The sequence below is a fragment of the Corythoichthys intestinalis genome, chromosome 19 (genome assembly GCF_030265065.1).
Source record: "Corythoichthys intestinalis isolate RoL2023-P3 chromosome 19, ASM3026506v1, whole genome shotgun sequence".
Lineage (NCBI taxonomy): Eukaryota > Metazoa > Chordata > Actinopteri > Syngnathiformes > Syngnathidae > Corythoichthys > Corythoichthys intestinalis.
Window position 1 is genome coordinate 21,896,660 of NC_080413.1, and position 19,044 is coordinate 21,915,703.

The 19,044-nt window shown below is 38.0% G+C and overlaps 1 protein-coding gene across 1 annotated transcript in view; it reads left to right on the top strand.

Moving 5' to 3' along the window:
* The window catches only part of fut8b (fucosyltransferase 8b (alpha (1,6) fucosyltransferase)), a 232,348-nt gene that overhangs the window by 132,464 nt on the left and 80,840 nt on the right, over positions 1–19,044 (top strand). Inside the window, exon 4 of the mRNA XM_057822895.1 lies at positions 5,492–5,654. Within this exon, the coding sequence (XP_057678878.1) occupies positions 5,492–5,654 (163 nt within the window). The remainder of the gene's footprint in view (positions 1–5,491; positions 5,655–19,044) is intronic.

Below are 19,044 nucleotides of genomic sequence, written 5' to 3' on the forward strand. Positions count from 1 at the left end.
TTTTAAACTGTTGTTCACTATTCACATTTAAACACCTGAAATAATAAATTCGTTAACTGTTTAATTACGTTTGTGACACTGAATTTTGCGAAAAAATATACACAGATTTTCAATTATAGGTATACATACGTATTTAGCATTAAACACTTTTTGTGAGGCTACGTTCATACTGCAGGTCTTAATGCACAAATCCGATTTTTTGTCTTATCTGTTTGTCCACTAATTCGCAGTCCGACACGCGCTGAGCAAGAAGCCCCGCATGCGCAGAAGCATCACAACAAATGATTACACCTGCTGGCTGTCATCCGTCATTCCAGGACGATCATATTTTGATTTCCAAAAAGAGGATAAAAATAACAGACATAAATAATCCCCGTTTAGGCTTATATTCAAAGTTTCTGTGGATCGATAGCATGCACGCACTGTCCGTGCATGTCACACACACATACGGGCAGTTTGCCATGACTCTCGGCCGTGTAAGCATTCTTGAAATATTGCTCTTATAGAGCAGAGAGAAAACCGATCATTCTCATGCTTATCCTCAACCCATTTTTATATTTTTATGACTGTTGCTAAGCCCGACCCTTCCCCAAAAGCCTTGTTCAAGGCAAGCTAGGCGCTACGGACAGCTGCACCTCTACCGTAGCGCGCCGTCTGTCTCGCTCTTTGATGACATACCTGTAATTGCTACATGAATTCCGATTTCGGAGACTTGCCAGTTCAGACCGCCGCGACATTCTGGAAAAATGTGGCACAGATCAGATTTAAACCACATACGATAGTGACCCAGATCGGATTTGAAATGGTCCACTTCTATGCGACTTATCCCATTCAGACCGTCAAGTTAATGCCTCACTCGAGTTGGAAAAACACGAAAAAAATCGGATTTGTGCATTAAGACCTGCAGTATGAACGTAGCCTTAGTGTTCTACATCATAAAAGTACACATTATGCATGTATGCACTGTATGTAATCTATATTTAATACAAATACAGTACATGCATACTGTAGTCATCAACCTCTACATGAGTTAATTGCTGTAAGTCTCTTTCATGGCTGTGTCATTGTAACTGTTAAAAAAAATACACACATTCAACAATGCTTTAGGGCTGCAACTAAGCGTTATTTTTACATTCAATTAATGGGACGATTAATTGCACAATTAATCGAATAATTTGATAAGTGTCACTTTTTTGTAAGTTACCTTCAAAATTTAACTTGAAGTTGTGAGTAACAATGAATAACAAATGGATGAGTATTTCCTTCAAAAATATTTTATTACAGCTTCCCGACTAAACTGTCCAACTATACTCTTTTAAGTATATAAAACTTTTTCATCAAGGCTGTGAGTATAAAACATAAAAAGAATTTCTCAGTGCAAGAATCAGACAAAAGTCGTGTTTATTCAAATTAAAAAAAAAAAAAAAAAAAAAAAACTGCGGCTGGTTGACATTTTTTGTTCTTTTGGGCAAAGCGTTGATATAAATTGTGTCAATGACTTATTATCTTAAAACAAACTGTTACAGACTGTAATAAATCAGTTTTCTTTATCAAACAGTTGAATACAGTGTTGAATACAATCCAAATCCAATTTCTTGTATGACAATTTATAGTTTGAAGTTGAGTTTTTGTTGAAAGAAAGTCTGTCACCGTATATGAATGAGTTTATGTGTGTGGTTTCGTTATAAAAAGAAATGAGACAAATTTACTATCTAACAATGACTCAAGTGTTAATATGCTTCTTCAAAAAACAATACAAACGGACACTTAATAATCGCTAACTAGCGTAGCACGCCGTGCTAAGTAATAACGTCTCATCAACAAAGAATACAGACAACACAATTGGCTTAATTTACTCTCCTCTGACGGAAGCACACTGGATCTAACAACACAAAGGACAATCAAAACCTCCCTACACTTCGAATTATTGTTGATTCAGCAACCCAACCTGAGTGTAGCCAAGAACTCTCTCTTGCTCGCATGACTGGCGCAAGCGCAGCCTCACATTACACACAAACAAGGACCCAGTTGGGACTGCTGATAGCTACAGGCAAAAATCGACTATTAAATTCATCGTCAATTAATTTATTAATCAATTAGTTATTGCAGCTTTACAATTCTTGTTTTAAAAAGTACTAATTTTTAACATTATGAAACCTGTCTAAACTACAGATGTTGCTAAAATGCATAATGATATTTTAAACTGTGCAATAAAACTAAAACAACAGTGACAACATAAATAATGTAAAACTCGAGTGCTTATCCTTTGCAGATCCTTCGCCATAACTAAGCAAAATTTTAAAATTCTTTATACGCTTCTAACATGCTTGCTCAGTAAAGATGGTTCTCGTTCTCATTATTCTTTTCCCACTAGGTTTTGCTGGAATTATATATATGTCCGGAATCAGGCAGCCAATAAAAGTGTACCATTCACGTTAGTTATTGCTTTTAATTATATGACCATAGGGGCAAACAGGATTGTTTACACTTTGCATATTGTCAATCAATAGAATACTTTCTGAAATTCACTTTTTTTTTTAACTGAAGTACGTACCGTATTGGCCCAGATAAAAGACAGTGGGTTTTTTTGCATTGAAGTAAGATTGAAAAAGAGGGGGTCGTCTTATATTCGCGGTGTAGACATTATACCCATTCACGACGCTAGATGACGCCAGATATCTTTGAAGCGATGTTCTGTTATGACAGATCTCAGCTACTTTCCCCATTCACGACGCTAGATGGCGCCAGATATCATTGAAGCGATGTTCTGTCATGACAGATCTCAGCTTCTCTCAAGTTTAACCAGTTTGCAATTTTTTATTGCAATGTTTTTCCTTACTCTGATTTGTTTCAAGACTACAGTTTAGAGCTGTCCAGACTAGTCGACATAGTCGACATCATCGATGACGTAAATCTGTCGACGAGCACAACATCCCGTCAACGGTTAATGAAGGGTTGAAAAAATATATGCGTGGAAAGTTCAGATGGTCGGACGCTCTGTATGCAAGCGGGGAAAGCGGCACAAAGCCAAAAAAGCGCACCAGAGTGTCCAAAACATTGACTTATTTCAAAGAAACAAAGGAGGGTACACTCTTGTGTCCTGTCTCTTCAATGCCAAGGTTGGTTGCACGTCGACCGTGAAGAAACACCTCAAGCGCCGTCACCCAGGTTGAAGGCCATCTAACTGACTAACAACATGTTTTATTGATGTTGCTAAGCCTGTCGCGATATGCAATGAGTCCATTTATCGCACGGCAAATAAAAATTAGGGCGGTAATTTTCACGGCTGCCTTTTATCGCTGCATGCGTGCTGGTGGCATATGAGACTCCAGTTCCTTTCTCTTATCAACACGCTGTAGAATTAAAGTTCAGACATTCAAAATAAGAAAACACATCTATATTAAACACTGTAACGTTAGCACTGCTACACTGAGGTGAAGGGGGGAAAAAAGGCAACCTACCGGTACTTTAGCCTGCTACAAAACATTGGCAGTCATCTCGTGAAAGCAAACTTTAAAAATTTAAAAGGTTAAAAGGTAACACCTCAAACATGAAAAATCGCTGGTTAACAGCATTTGCAAACGAAAAAAATGACAAAAAAATCTCTTACTGACAAGACATGCAATTACAAAAAGTGGTTTTTTTGCGGAGTGTAAAGCTGAAGTTAGCGGTTTAGCGAACGTACTTCCGGTGAACATTTCAAAATAAAAGCATGTCATGTTCGTCATATAAATAGCGATTTCTGGAGTTAATCCCACATACTTCAGAATTCAGATTCTACACTAAGAACACCTTTTAAATGACACCCTTTATGAAAAATCTGATTGGCAATTAATAATTATTATAATTATTATAAAACTATTATATACAGTACTATACTATAATATTAATGCTAGGTGTTTTTTTAAGAATTGTTTTGAATCATGTTGGAAAGGCGAAGTCAGTGTTCTGAATCTCTTTACATTCCATTCTTTTGCACTAGTTAATTCTATCAGGATTTGAACTAATTGTTTATTTGTGATTTATAATTGTTATTTACGTGTTTATTTGTACTTTAATGAATAATTTAGGTGTTCCAATATGTTTTTGTGAATTGATAAGCGTCAACAAAAATTTCATTGCTAAATTAGTAAAAAAAAAAAAAATTATTAAAAAAAAAATATTAGATTAGTAGACTAATCGTAAAAATAGTTGGCTGACTAATCGGGAGAAAATTAGTCGTTTTGGACAGCCCTACTACAGTTACAGATAGACTTCACTTTGATGGTTAATACAGTTATTGCAATTTTGTTGTTTTTTCACTATAGATTGGTTTATTTACATTTCAAAAACCAGAAGCCATTCATTTACGAATGTGATTGGACTTTAGTTTACATATTTAAATGTTCAGATATTAAGATTTGAATTGAGGCAAAATAGCATGCTTTTTCTCTCAAATATATTGTTAAAATCATTTGTTTCAGATGTACTGTAATTATTTTCTGTCTGAGAATTAATTTGGTGTTCAAAAAGTCTTTTTTCAAACTTCAGTCTTGAAAAAGAGGGGGTCGTCTTATTATCAGGGCAGTCTTATATTCGGGCCAATACGGTATTTGCACCTGTATATAAAGCAAACACAGTCAGGTGGTTTTTGGAAAGTGAGTGTTGTCAAATATTAAACCAGCGTGGAACAGGGAAGGTTATGTGTATTTACCTCTGTAAGCAGTGGTCAGAAAGTGCAGGAAAGCTGTCAGGTGAGTGGGGAAGGTGTGAATAAAGCTGAAGCGCCACAAATGCCCCAGTGGCACTATTCGAGTGAAAGGGAAGAGAGGAGACAGACAAAGGGAAAATAAAGAGGGACATGTGAGCGTGAAGGGCAGCACAGGGTCAGCCTTTCCATCTTGCCGCAGGGGAAGACGACGCTAAAAATACCCTCTAGCTTTTTTCACCAAGGGAAGAAAAGAGAGAAAAGAGAATGGCAGATAGCAAGTCAAAAAAAAAAGAAAGCGAAGAGACAGATTTTCTGTCTCATCCCGCTCCAGGCTGTCTTTCCCTTTGCCTTCATTTTTTGTTTCTCTGCGCAGAAACCAGAGCAGCCAGCTGTGTTATTCATGTGGGTTACCCCACATTGTTTGGCTGGGGTGGGGTGTACAGTTCCTTCCTGTTGTATGAGGTGTGTATGCAAAAGCGTATGGAGAGAATCTGAGAGAGACAAAGCTATAAGGCACAAAACACAGCGATCAAGGGCTTCTTAATGAGGTCAAAGCAGCACCTAGGGACACAAAATGAAAACTTTAATGGTGCTTTTCTAAAGCCTCCTTTGTGCTATTAGCCTGCTTATGCTCATGTAACGCACAAACATTCCTAAAAAACCCTTTGGCATCCTCTTCCAATTTACTTCAACTCCATTCCCTTGTAAATACTTTGAAGTCATTTATATGTCACTTATTTGAAGTGTCATCTTGTTGTGGTTTGTTTTCAGCTATTTTTTCCCTTTTAACCCACCATGCAGGCCCTGGGCCCACTCAGGAAGAGCTGCGCCGGAGAGTGGACAATGGTGTCAAGGAGTTTTGGTACTTTGTTCGCAGTGAGGTGAAGAAACTGGCCAACACTGAGGTCAGCGAGAGGCAAAAATATGCTGAAACACTCCTGATTGATTTGGGAAACCAGGAAAGGTGAGCGTGTCAGACAATTACCGTATCAGCCCGAATATAAGACTGTGTTTTTTGCATTGAACTAAGACTGAAAAAGTGAAGTTCGTCTTATATTCGTGGTCTCGACATTATACCCATTCACGGCGCTAGATGGCGCCAGATATCATTGAAGCGATGTTCTGTCATGATAGATCTCAGCTACTCTCAAGTTTAACCAGTTTGCATAATTTTATTGCAATGTTTTTCCTTATTCAGATTTGTTTCAAGACTACAGTCAGACTTCACTTTGATGTTTAATGCAGTTATTGCAGTTTTGTTGTTTTATCACAATAAGATTGGTTTATTTACATTTCAAAAACCAGAAGCCATTCATTTACGAATGTGATTGCACTTTAGTTTACATATTTAAATGTTCAGATATTAAGATTTGAATGAGGCAAAATAACATGCTTTTTCTCTCAAATATGTTGTTATAATAATTAGTTTCAGATGTACTGTAATTGTCTGTATAAAAATTAATTTGGTGTTCAAAAAGTCTTTTTTCCAAACTTGAGTCTTGAAAAAGAGGGGGTCGTCTTATAATCAGGGCCGTCTTATATTCGGGCCAATACGGTAGTTTCTTCAGATTTCCAGACCACGAAGATAATAAAAAATAGGAATATCCTGATGACAAAAAAATGGTACCTCTACGTACGAAGTTAATTCGTTCCAGGACCTTGTTCGAAAATCGAAATGGTCGTATGTCGAGCAGGATTTTCCCATAACAATACATTATAATTCCATTAATTCCACAGCACGAAAATCTACACGAAATCCTTAATAAATATTGCAGGTACTATTGCAAATAGTGATTACACAGAGCAAAGTAAATATATTATGAATAATAATATTAATACCGGTAATAAGGGAACAAATCAGGTTCTAATGTGGCGACTGTGTTTTGCGTGTTGTACCTGAATGCATTGCGTGGCTGATTTGACAGAGTGAGATAGGATTTTTTACTTTCACTTTTCTTGTTCAGCTGCGGCGGACAGTAGGCATGTTGTGTTGCACAAGTTGATGGAATAATGATTAGAAACCTGACGAAGCTGGCGATTTCTTTGGCGATGTTACCACAATAAAAAATTTCACCTTATAAAGACCGGCGATCTGACGTCGGAAGAGCACCATCGAGAGTAGAAATTCTACGCCCGTATTGTCGAGCCAGTTCACGGATGCGCACACCAACCTCATATTTTTCTATCATTTCCATCTTCATTTCAATTAGGGGTGTGACAAAATATCAAAATAGTGATATATTGTGATACTTTGTATCCCAAACATGGAAACATGGAATCGAAATTTAAATTTTAAAAATTCAAAAAGGTCCGGGAGGACCGGAGTGTTAGAACTGGGTCCCATCGATGCTCAATGCCTAACCCTAGTCATCACTCATCTTACAATTAACTTCCCGCGACAGTTACCAAAATGTTCACCTATTGGAAGTTTTTACTTCTGCTGTTTCTAGCTGTGTTGTGATGTTGCGTCGTATAAGAGATACACATCTAGATGATATTATTTTTTTGGGCTTTGTATCCTGGTGATTGAATTAGGTACATCCCTACAAAATATATTGCTGATTAGCTCAGTTCCCATATTTCTTTAATATTTGCATGCGAGAGTGATATTGGAAAGCATAATCATACAATTGTTCAAAAAAAATAAAGGAAATGCTGTGAAAGATAAACATCAGAATAGGCCTGTCGCGATAACAAATTTTAGTGTGCGATAATTTATCTCATAAGTTATTGCGATATGCGATATTATTGCGCCAGCAATATACAATATATATTAATAGATCAAGTACACCCATTTAAACGCGATAAATGTTTACTCTTAAATTCAAGAATACTTTTTAAGAAATCACAACCAAAAAAAATAGACTATGCTTCTTTTAAGTAAAAGACAACAATATTGATACCGCACAGAAACACAGAATAAATAAAATGTCTTCTTCAAGAAAAAAAAAAATTGCACTTAATAACTTAAGCATTTAGGCAAATGAAATTTTTTCCCCTCAAAGCTTCTGCTATGGCGTTGCATGTGTAATGTTCTGATTGGATGTTTTCCGAGGCACCATGAAGCGCACGCAATGTTGATGTTGTTTTGTTCAATTGATGCGGGAGTGAGAAAGAGACGGTCTAACGAGAGCCACAGGTTGAGGAAGTGTTGTTAGCGCCGTGTGTTAATAAAAACAAAGTTGTCAGCACGTCGTGTGTTTGATATCATTGCCAGAAAAACACAATTAATAGGACACCTTGCAGCTTCCTTTTTAATGCTGTCCTTATAATAATAATGTACTGCATCATAAATCGTTCTTCGTCCATGTTCGCTGGTGTTTAAACCGTTAATAAGACACTGGGCTTTTGACTCCAGGCCTGGATCCGCCCATTTTGATGGCTGTGTCTCCAGCAAAAATAGAAAATCGGGATAGAAAATAGAAACCCACGCGGAGATGGTCCGCAGTCAATCCGAAGCACTAACGCGGCCGGTATACATTGAACAATAGGATATAATGGGAACGGATTGGCTCCAGTGCTATTTTTTTGCCGGACCCGGAACGAAGACGCATTTTGCGTAGTTGGTAACAAGGAAGCCGAACTTTTAACAGCACGTCTGGAGCACGTGCACGTGCACGCGAGGCGATAAATCGCAGCGGAAAAATTACCGCCTTCATTTTTATTTATCGTGCGATAAATGGAATTATTGCATATTTCGACAGGCTTACATCAAAATGGTGTTTGTGTTTCTGATCCCATCATGAGATTTGGTTTGAGGAAAAAGACCGACGGGGGGCTCGGCAGCTTGGCGGGAAGCTCTACGTTTGCTCTGTACTATTCTAAAGAACAAAGAAGCAATAAAGAGTTTATTTCTATCCAAACCCATAAAGCAAGGTATAATTAACATAACTTGGCAGTGAAGCTTGAATTCTATTGCTATTCATTTTAATGGGAAAAATTGCTCTGGTTTGCGAGTTGCTGGGAAACTAAGTTTAGGAACTGGGATTGCACTGTAATGCTTATCAGGTTTCTGGATGTGAAGAGGTGGTGCCTATCCCATCTGATTTTAAGACAGACTGAATACAAAGGTACTTTCGCTTTCCTTCTGCCCTGAAACACTAGACAGGACAACATCATTGATCGAATTCTTCAGTTCAATTAATTCAACCGACCTAATGATCAGAAGGTTTAATTGTGCAATTTGCATGACCATTCCAAGACGCAGCTACGAGCAATGTACATGTCAGGAGTCGTATTTAATCTGGGCTAATTTTGTATTCATGCATTCAATGCTGATAAGTTAATGTGCACTTACCGTAATGCGCGCTGCCCTCAAATTAAATACAAGCCTTTATTCACGCGTACAGTTGAATGGAATCGAGTTACCTCTGACCAACATTTAAATAGGTCAGGTATTTATAAGGCATTAGATGTGATGGTAACTCTTAGACCTCCACCAAAGGCAAGTTTTTTTTTTTTCCCCCATGATTTCATCTGCTGTATAATATGGTGACTACCACATTCCTGCAAGCAAAAAGTAAATCTCGTAAATCACTTTTTCCACTCGAGGCTTTATCATATTTTGTTAGTCTGCTAACAAACTACCCAATCATCAAGTGAAAAAAAAACCAAAGCAACCTGTCAAAAACACATCAAACTCTAACTGAACTTAATAAACATATATATTCATGATTAAAACTAGCTTTGCTGTGAATGATCCGCCATTCCTGTTCTCATGCCTACATAGTTGAAAGTCACACATCCCTCACACAAATTAATGAAGTGGGGAAGTGCAATTTGCCATCTTGCGCTCCTGCGGGTGGCAAATTGCAATTTCAGCTATAAGAGGGTCTTCTCATATTCGCAATACCGTGTAAGTGCACATTTTAATCGAACTAGTATGCACTCAATCGGGTTTCCTGCTCTCACAAAGAGCTTGGAAGTAGGACAGATGCCAGTGGATGTTGAGTGGTTGCTAAGAAACAAAGTTCAAAGGTCACAGACTCACCCTGTCTAGATGGCAGACTTCCACTCAATGGAATGAAGAGAAGCCCGGTGCAACTTATCCAAGTGATTCATTGTAATCCTGCTGAAGTGGCTTATAGAGGGCATTGTTTTAGTCATTGCAGCCTAAGAAGCTTTTCGAAGACTGATTCCTCACTCCTAAAACACGCACACACATTCGCGTGCACAGAATGCCTGTGCGACAAATCTAGATGTTCATGTACGTTGTAAGTGACTGTAAGTGCTCCAGGCAAAGGCTAAAAGAGCGACAGAGAAGAACTTTCAAATGTTTAATTACAATTCCATGAACTAAATCCTCTACATAAAGTAAACCTCTTCTGTATGTGAGAGTGATGGGGAGCAAACCCTGCCAGGAAAAGTAGAACTCCCCAATAGGAGTTGTTCCTCACGGTACGATACGATTTGTGATACAAAGCTCACATGTGTTGTTTTCATCAACGATGACTATAATGAAATATCTCATCGACGAACAATTTTTTCATGACGATGACGAGATGATAACGAGCTAAAAACATATCTTGGAAGACTAAAACTTAACAAAAATAATGGCAGACGAGACGAGAACGAGACGAAAATGTGCCATAGTTTTCGTCGCATGTTCACAATGTGTGACATTTTATGTGTCGTTAGTAGAGGCGTGCAAAATTTCAGATTCTTAGATTATTCGCGATTCCGCCGTGGAAGATTCGAGAACGATTCACAAACATCCAAATTCCGATTATTGAATTATACCAGGTAAAGCGGAAATAAAACGCAGTCAGCGCGGTCTTCGGGACATAATGAGGAACGGACCAAGAGTAAATATCATGTGCAGCTAATGCCGCTAGGTAAAAAAAAACAATAATACCTGACTGCGGCCATCAGCCGCTACAAACAGCGCCCAGTTGCTAGTTGCTACAAACATACGGCAACATACGGCTATGGTAGATATCACATTGCCTGGTACACCAGACTCACCGCTGTTCCAGCTATTGAGTCTGGCCACCATTCAACGGATACAACATCCAGGGCGGAGCAAGCCACAGCAAACAGACAGCGGAGTGGACCAATCAGCGACGGGCAAACGTGACGTTAGTAAAACGACGAGGGCAGGACGAGGGACTTGCGCGCGAAAGGAAACATACGAGGAGAGCGGAGTTTATTCAACATGGCTAGCGCAAGACAGACTGTTGTCAATGACTCGTGTCGATGTGTTTTTGGTAATTTAAAACTGATATTACCGTGGATTGGAACATATTCTCGGCTCTCCTGTTCACCATCTGTGTTGTTGTGGAGACGACTTCTGACGCGCAAGAGTGACGTTAAGCTCGTTAAGAACACGTCACGCAAATAAACGAATCTGATTTGTCGATTGATTTTGTACCTGCTCGAGAGGCCGTTAATGGGCTGGGTCCCAGACTTTTCTCTCAGTGTTTGAAAAATACAGGGAGAACAGTCTGGGCGTGCCGGGCAAGATATCACATATATCTAGACTAGATCTAAAATGACAGACTTTCCCGCGCTAGTAAACAGGTGCCATCTTAAAGCAGTAGACTTCTCGAGAAGGCTCTGTTGTAGAGAACCTAATTACTTTTTATCGAAAATACCCCTAAATTGGCAAAATCTTTAACGGTTGATTCACAACATTAAATTAATTGAATGTAGTTTAAAGCTGTTGATACAGAATGGGGACTTGAGTATTTTATTTACTGTTTTTAACCAGTAACTTGATACTAAAATAATAGTTTGGTTTATTTAGCCTGAGGGGATTTATGAACAATTTTGGAAAAAATATACAAAACATTAAAAAAAAAAAAAAAAATGGGGGGAGGGGGCATCAATAATCAATTTATAATCAAATCGGAGTCTCTGAATCGTAATCGAATCGTTAGGTGCCCAAAGATTCCCACCTCTAGTCGTTAGCCTGCCTGGTTGTGTCACTCATGTGACGTAATGGGACCCTTCAACTCACCCACTAGTCTCGTGACCTCTCCAGTCTCCCCATTACTTGTTTTGAGACATACACTGTAAGATTTGTCTTCTTATCTCAGCAACAGAGAATATGCAATGTTGTTTTAGCCTAGTAAGGTCTGTGCTGAGTGCTAAATGTAACTCGTAGCATTAGCATAGCATTCACGTTCACGTTAGCATTAGGATATTGCTAACGGCGAGCATCCTCCTAAACTCTCGGACAACTTTTTGATATACAGTTCGTGGCGTCCAGGCGGGTATAACTAACTGTAAATAATGTAGCCTACTGTTTTCCTGCTGAGTGTGTATTATCACAAGATAGATTTGTAGATGCTACAATATGTGCTCGTCCGTCAATGTTCTTGGAAACCTTTTCTTACTTATTTTTGGATTGAAACTTTTGAATTTTACAGACGAAAATATTGAGTTAACGTCAACTAAAACTAAACGAAATTAGTCAGAGTTTTCGTCAACAAACACTAGACGAAGACAAACACATTTTGAAATAACTAAAATATGACTAAGACTAATAAGTATTATCATCCAAAAGATGAAAACTAAGACGAAAATTAAAAATGGCTGCCAAAAACAACACTGGCTCACGATAACGATGATCTGACGATATAGCGATACAACGATTTTCGATACATTGGTCAGGAAATCATTCTAGGATATTCTACAAAAACTAATAAACAGAAAAACAAGCTTCTGCTGTGAATTGGAATGGGTTTATCACTTGTAGACGTCCAATCCATTTGAACTGGGAGGGTGGCAGCGAATGAACTCGCTGCCATCCCTCCCAGGGAGTGCATGTAGGGGGTGCATGTATTAAAAAATGTTCTGGAAAAAAAAACCTGAGACCTTGACGTAAACACTTGTGTTGAATAATTATGTCACAGCAGCCATTACCAATAAGTTGTCTGAAGTGTACTGTCAAAGCTGCAAGTCATTTGTGTTAGAATGACATGTTTGCACAGTCGTCATTGATTTTTATAATGTTGTACATTTTTCAAGTCATACAAGCTGTTGTAAATGTTCACACAAGAATTCTTATTGTTTACAAGATTTTTTTTAATACTTAATGTTTAGACTACATGTGCAATTGTTAAATTGAAAGCTGGTAAATAAATGTAACGAAAAACGGTTAATTTGTATTCCATGCATTGATTCAAATTTTATAACAGTCCGCTTGGGCGAATTTATCGTCATTTATCATTATCGAGGTAAATCTGCTCAATTTATCATGATACGTACTGAAGGCCATATCGCCCAGCCCTAACCTCAAATTTATACTCACAACACAAATAAATGTGATGATTAAGCAACGCATGAAAAACTGAAGTTCATTGCTTGTTTTTATAAGAGTATTATTCCAAAAAATGCATGACATGTCAATCCTTTTGCAAACTGAAGTGCTTACTTTTGCTCATTATGATACCGATGAGCCTAAACCCTAATGGATGGATGGATAGCGCTAGACACTGCAGTCCAATGATTGGTCACCGGAAAACAGTGGAATTAATGTGACAATGGGAATGTCATTTGAACAAAACACAAAAGGCACTTTTCAAACAAAGCCTGTCTTGTAATAGTCAACCACATGCCAAGAAGAAAGAACCCCATTGATCTCTATTGTTGCTTTTTGTGTACTGCCTTGTTACAGTGTTTGTTGAGTTCGTCATCACATCGCATCATGTGTTACACAGTAGTTGCACTGATGCGATGCATAAATGCTGCATTGTGGGAAAAAAAAACCTTTACAGTTTGATGGCCATCTAAATTGCATGGTACTGTTGTTGTTAGAAACATGCTCAATGCCTCGCATACTGTAGAGACAACTTTATTTATGTTTGTTTGGTGTTCCTGATCAAAACTACATATATTAATTTCAAAAGCTGTATACAGTAGAACATGGTTTCTAATTTTTGTCACGGATAAGAAGAATGTTTCATAGTGCAATGAATGGGAAGGGAATTACCGTATTTTCCGCACTATAATGCGCATCGGAATGCAAGGCGCGTTTTTAATGAATGCCGTATTTTAACACAGTTAAATAATGTTTCATATTGCAATGAATGGGAAGGCAATTACCGTATTTGCCGCTCTATTATGCGCATTGGAATGCAAGGCGCACCTTCAATGAATGGCCTACTTTGAAAGGTTTCAGTAGGGCTGTCAAACGATTAACATGTTTAATCAAGTTAATCACAGCTTAAAAATTAATCGTAATTAATCGCAAGTCAAGCCATCTCTAAAATATGCCATATTTTTCTATAAATTATTGTTGGAATGGAAAGATAAGACACAAGACAGACATAACCATTCAACATACTGTACATAAGTACTGTATTTGTTTATTATAACAATAAATCTACAAGATTGCATTTACATTATTAACATTCTTTCTGTTAAAGGGATCCACGTATAGAAAGACTTGGAGTTCTTAAAAGATAAATTTCAGTACAAGTTATAGTAATTTTATATTAAAACTAGGGCTGTCAAACGATTAAAATTTTTAATCGAGTTAATTACAGCTTAAAAATTAATTAATCGTAATTAATCGCAATTAATCGCAATTCAAACCATCTATAAAATATGCCATATTTTTCTGTAAATTATTGTTGGAATGGAAAGATAAGACAAGATGGATATATACATTCAACATACGGTACATAAGGACTGTATTTGTTTATTATAACAATAAATCAACAAGATGGCATTAACATTATTAACATTCTGTTAAAGTGATCCATGGATAGAAAGACTTGTAGTTCTTAAAAGATGAATAATAGTACAAGTTATAGAAATGTTATATTAAAACGCCTCTTAATGTTTTCGTTTTAATAAAATTTGTAAAATTTTCAATCAAAAAATAAACTAGTAGCCCTATTCTGTCCTCAATGTGTGTGAGTACACAAATTGACAGATAGCGAACATAAGTTCCAAAAAGAAATCAGACGGTGTGGCAAAGTTGCATGGGCTTTACTGAAGTCATCTCTTTTTGACAGGAGCACGTTTCTTGTATTTTTGTAAAACTGAAAATAACAAGGCAATGTGTCAATAACTTGCATATATCACAAAATAACATAAAATGTACACACACGTGTCCATTTCAGCAGTAGCACTAGCCAATTAGCTCACAAGCATCTAACAATGTAACTGCATTTCACCATATATGTGAACAAATTCAAATACACATCATCAATAACTATCTAATGCTCATAAATATAAACAAAGGAGGAATATAACTCACAAGCGATGCATGTATTAGACACAAACAGTGAGATGGGGCTATGAGAACTGCCACTGAATACTGGATGCGAACGTTAGCTGGTCTGAATAGCACTGTCTATTAGTGTGAGTTCACGTCGAAATATAATCACGTCAGAAAAGCGCGCCGAAACCCAAATAATCAGCTGCACTGAATCGCCAGCAGAGGGCGACATTACGCCCCATAACATGTGCAAGTCACACCCAAGCGCCAGCAGAGGGCGGAAAAACTCCATAAAACACAATTAACAAGTTGGCCTTTCACTGTACTGACATTTAAATCTGTCAGAGCGGGCCTAGTGCGTTAATTGCGTCAAATATTTTAACGTGATTAATTTAAAAAATTAATTAACGCCCGTTAACGCGATAATTTTGACAGCCCTAATAAAAACCCCTCTTAATGTTTTCGTTTTGATAAAATTTGTAAAATTTTTAATCAAAGTCACATTGGGCTCCCTGCCGCTCTTCCACAGTGTCTTTAACTACGTAAGGTAGTGACTGAAACACACCACAAGGTGTCAATGGCGAGTTTTAAATTAATTAGTGATCTAGCCAAGGCAAAGTCTGAGTAAGTTTTATGTGTATTTTGCATAGCTATTTTGATTGGGAATGCCAGTTCTCTTTGCATTGAGCGGTTTTGTTTTTGTGAACAATATTTTTTGAGAGATAGTAATATTATCTTTGTTGTGCTTTCACTAAATGATACTGTACCGACTTAACTGTTCCGCCCAAATGCGTGATGGAAAGTTGGGCAACCATGACTGTCAGTGGTGGCTGCAAATGGTATACAGTATGTTCTGCATTGTGTTCAATTAGGCTTGTTAAGAAAAAGAACGTCTCTTGCTCCACCCAAATGCAAGATGGTAAGTTAGCCAACCATGACTGTTAGTAGTGGCTGCCAAAGCTCAAGCCAATTAAAGGTGCGGTCCAATGAATGCCTATGTCCGCTCGCATTTCTGTGCCTTTTCGCCCTCAATGTGCTAAAACGGCGTCATTGTAAACTGTTTGAGGCAGCGCATGAATGGGTCATTCCGTGCATGCGTTAATTGCGTCAAATATTTTAACGTGATTAATTAAGAAAATTAATTAACGCCCGTTAACGCGATAAATTTGACAGCCTTAGTTTTCATATATGTCACATTATAAGGCACAGTAGTAGTACTAGTGGTGAAGGTTGCGTTATGCATCCACTAGATAAAGTTGCGCTAAAGGGAATGTCATGCCATGATTAACCAATATTGAAACAAATACTAGTATATATAAAGGGCATTGGGTAATAAGGCTCACTGTCGACTTTTGAGAAAATTAAAAGCTTTTAGGTGCTGAAAATATGGTACTATGGAACCCAGCTATTAGGTACATTATATTTCGAACAATATTTGATGCGTTCCAATTTGTCATTGCAATTTCCCATATCTATATTTTATACTTTCAGTATACCCGAAACTGCACATTAGAACAACAATCTGTGGTATCAACATTTCCAACTTGTGTAAGGGAACACTATAAGCTGCACCCACCAAATTTTATAAGAAAAATGTTTCTTCATAGATTGGACGTACTGGACTAGCTGCAGATTGTATTATGAGATGTTTGCACCAAAAAACAGGCAGCTCTTTAGCATGTAAAAATGGACATAAATTAGCCGTACTGGATTATAAGCCGCAGGGTTGAAAGCGGAGGACGAAAATAGCAATTTATAAACCACAAATTATGGTACTTTTGCACTGAATATAATGAAGGAAGAACAAACATCTTCCTTTATTTTCAGTTTACGGTATACCTGCCTGTATAATGTAACACAGCTGTCATGAAACTTTTCTTTGCACCAGTTTTATGTGAAGGGATATTTTGACGACAGCACAGAAGCAAAGCAAAACAAATGATTAAAAATAGACCCCCAACAATGCCGAATGTTGTTGTTGCACAGCAATTATTGGGAGTCCAACACTTGTTTTTCTTCAACGAACAGGTTCCAACTTGTCTTTAATTGTGCAGTGTGTTGTTAGATGCACCTTAAAGTTGAACATTTTTTTGTTTCGCTTTTTCCATTCATCAAACATACTTAGTTCTTGATGTCTAAATATGAATTAGCACTATGCTGTTGCCAGTGCCTTTCACTTGATTCATGATTGTCACCTTTTGCAGCCAGCAAGGTTTGCTTTGACTTCCCACAGTGGATCCCTGATAGCTCCCTTGTGCACACTCCTGGAAGTAGAATTGACATCAATTCACACTCCATGGTTCCAAAATCTAATTGGGACGATGAGTAATGCTGAAGTCATGGTTGTACAGAATGCCCAATACATCCACATTGCTCCAGTGTTAAAATAGGACAATTTTACTGCTTTGTGTGTATCCGCGCCTTTGGATGAGCTACCAAATATCTGAATAAGACCTCTCAGACACACAGGATTTGACTGATTTGGGTCAAAGAAGTGAGTAATAAATTAATCTTGCATAAGTGTGTGTTTGAGAGAGTGTGTTAGATGTGTTTGCGCTCGCCCTTAGCGGAATACATCAGAGCTCGTGCTCTCGGGCAAGTTGCAAAGAGGATGGCCACGATATTTGGCAGCGCGTGACATCTACACACATTTTCTGTCAGAGTCTTGCAGATAGGATTCATCCCGGAAAGAACTAAACAAGCATAACAATGTGTTGTCACTCAGGAAGATGTAGAAAAAACATTTTGAGCCTTTGTAATAGCACATTCACAGCTCTAAAATTACAATACACTTATTGGTATGTCCAATGCCCTGCAGAGGAGAGCAATAAACCTGTGCTCTACCGTCAACCTGCTGGGGTTTTAAAAAGGGAATAATAAATCTGCAAGCTTATTTTATGTTGATTTAATCTGTGTGCTGTTTGGCAACTTCTACACGTCTGCCCCGGTTTGAAATCAGGAGAGATGAAAAAGGGCCAGGAATAAGATCAAAGGCACCTCCGTTTGCATCCTGTGCAAATATTCCCTTCACTTTGCCAGGATCACAGAGACAGTATTACCCAGCTGTATGCGCTTGCATCGGTGACTAAAACAGTGGACTTACGAGTTTAATTAGTTCCGTGACCGAGCTTGTAACTCGGATCATGGGTATCGCCAATCAATTTTCCTCATTAAAATTAATCGAAATGACATTAATCTGTGCCAACCCCTTGGGGAATAAAAACGCTCCACACAAATAATTGGTTGCAACACGAGGCAAAAGATTCTGCGAAGCATCAGCTAATATATTTGTATGACAAAGTATCTGAACCATTTGGAATTTCTCACATTTCTGCATAAAATCACCATCAAATGTCAAAATTTGTCAAAATCACACTGATGAAAAAAATAGTGTCTGCTTTAACTAAAACCACCCAAACATTTATAGGTTTTCATATTTTAAGGAGGATAGTATGCAAACAATGACAGAAGGGGGGAAAATAAGTTAGTGAACCATCACATTTATTATTTTGTTGCCTCCCCCCCTTTGGCAGCAATAACTTCAACCAGACGCTTCCTGTAGCTGCAGATCAATCCGGCACATTGATCATGACTAATCTTGGCCCATTCTTCTCTACAAAAATGCTTTAGTTCAGTCAGATTTCTGGCATGAATCGCTGTCTTTAGGTCATGCCACAGAATGTCAATGGGGTTCAAGTCTGGACTTTGACTTGGCCACTCCAGAACGTGTTTTTTGTTCTTCTGAAACCATTCTGAAGTTGATTTACTTCTGTCTTTTGGATCAATGTCTTGTTGCAGCATCCATCCTCTTTTTAGCTTCAACTGTCTGACAGACGGCCTCAGGTTTTCCTTCACAACATCCTGATAAACATTTGAATTCATTCTTCCATTAATGATTGCAAGTTGTCCAGGCCCTGAGGCAGCAAAACAGCCCCAAATCATGATGCTCCCACCACCATGCGTCATGGTGGGGATGAGGTGTTAATGTTGGTGAGCTGTTCCATTTTTCCTCCATACATGACTGTGTGTTACTCCCAAACAATTGAACTTTGGTTTCATCAGTCCATAAAAGATTTTGCCAAAACATCTGTGGAGTATCCAAGTGCCTTCTTGCGAACATTAAACAGGCAACAATGTTTTTGTGGACAGCAGTGGCTTCCTTTGTGGAGTCCTCCCATGAACA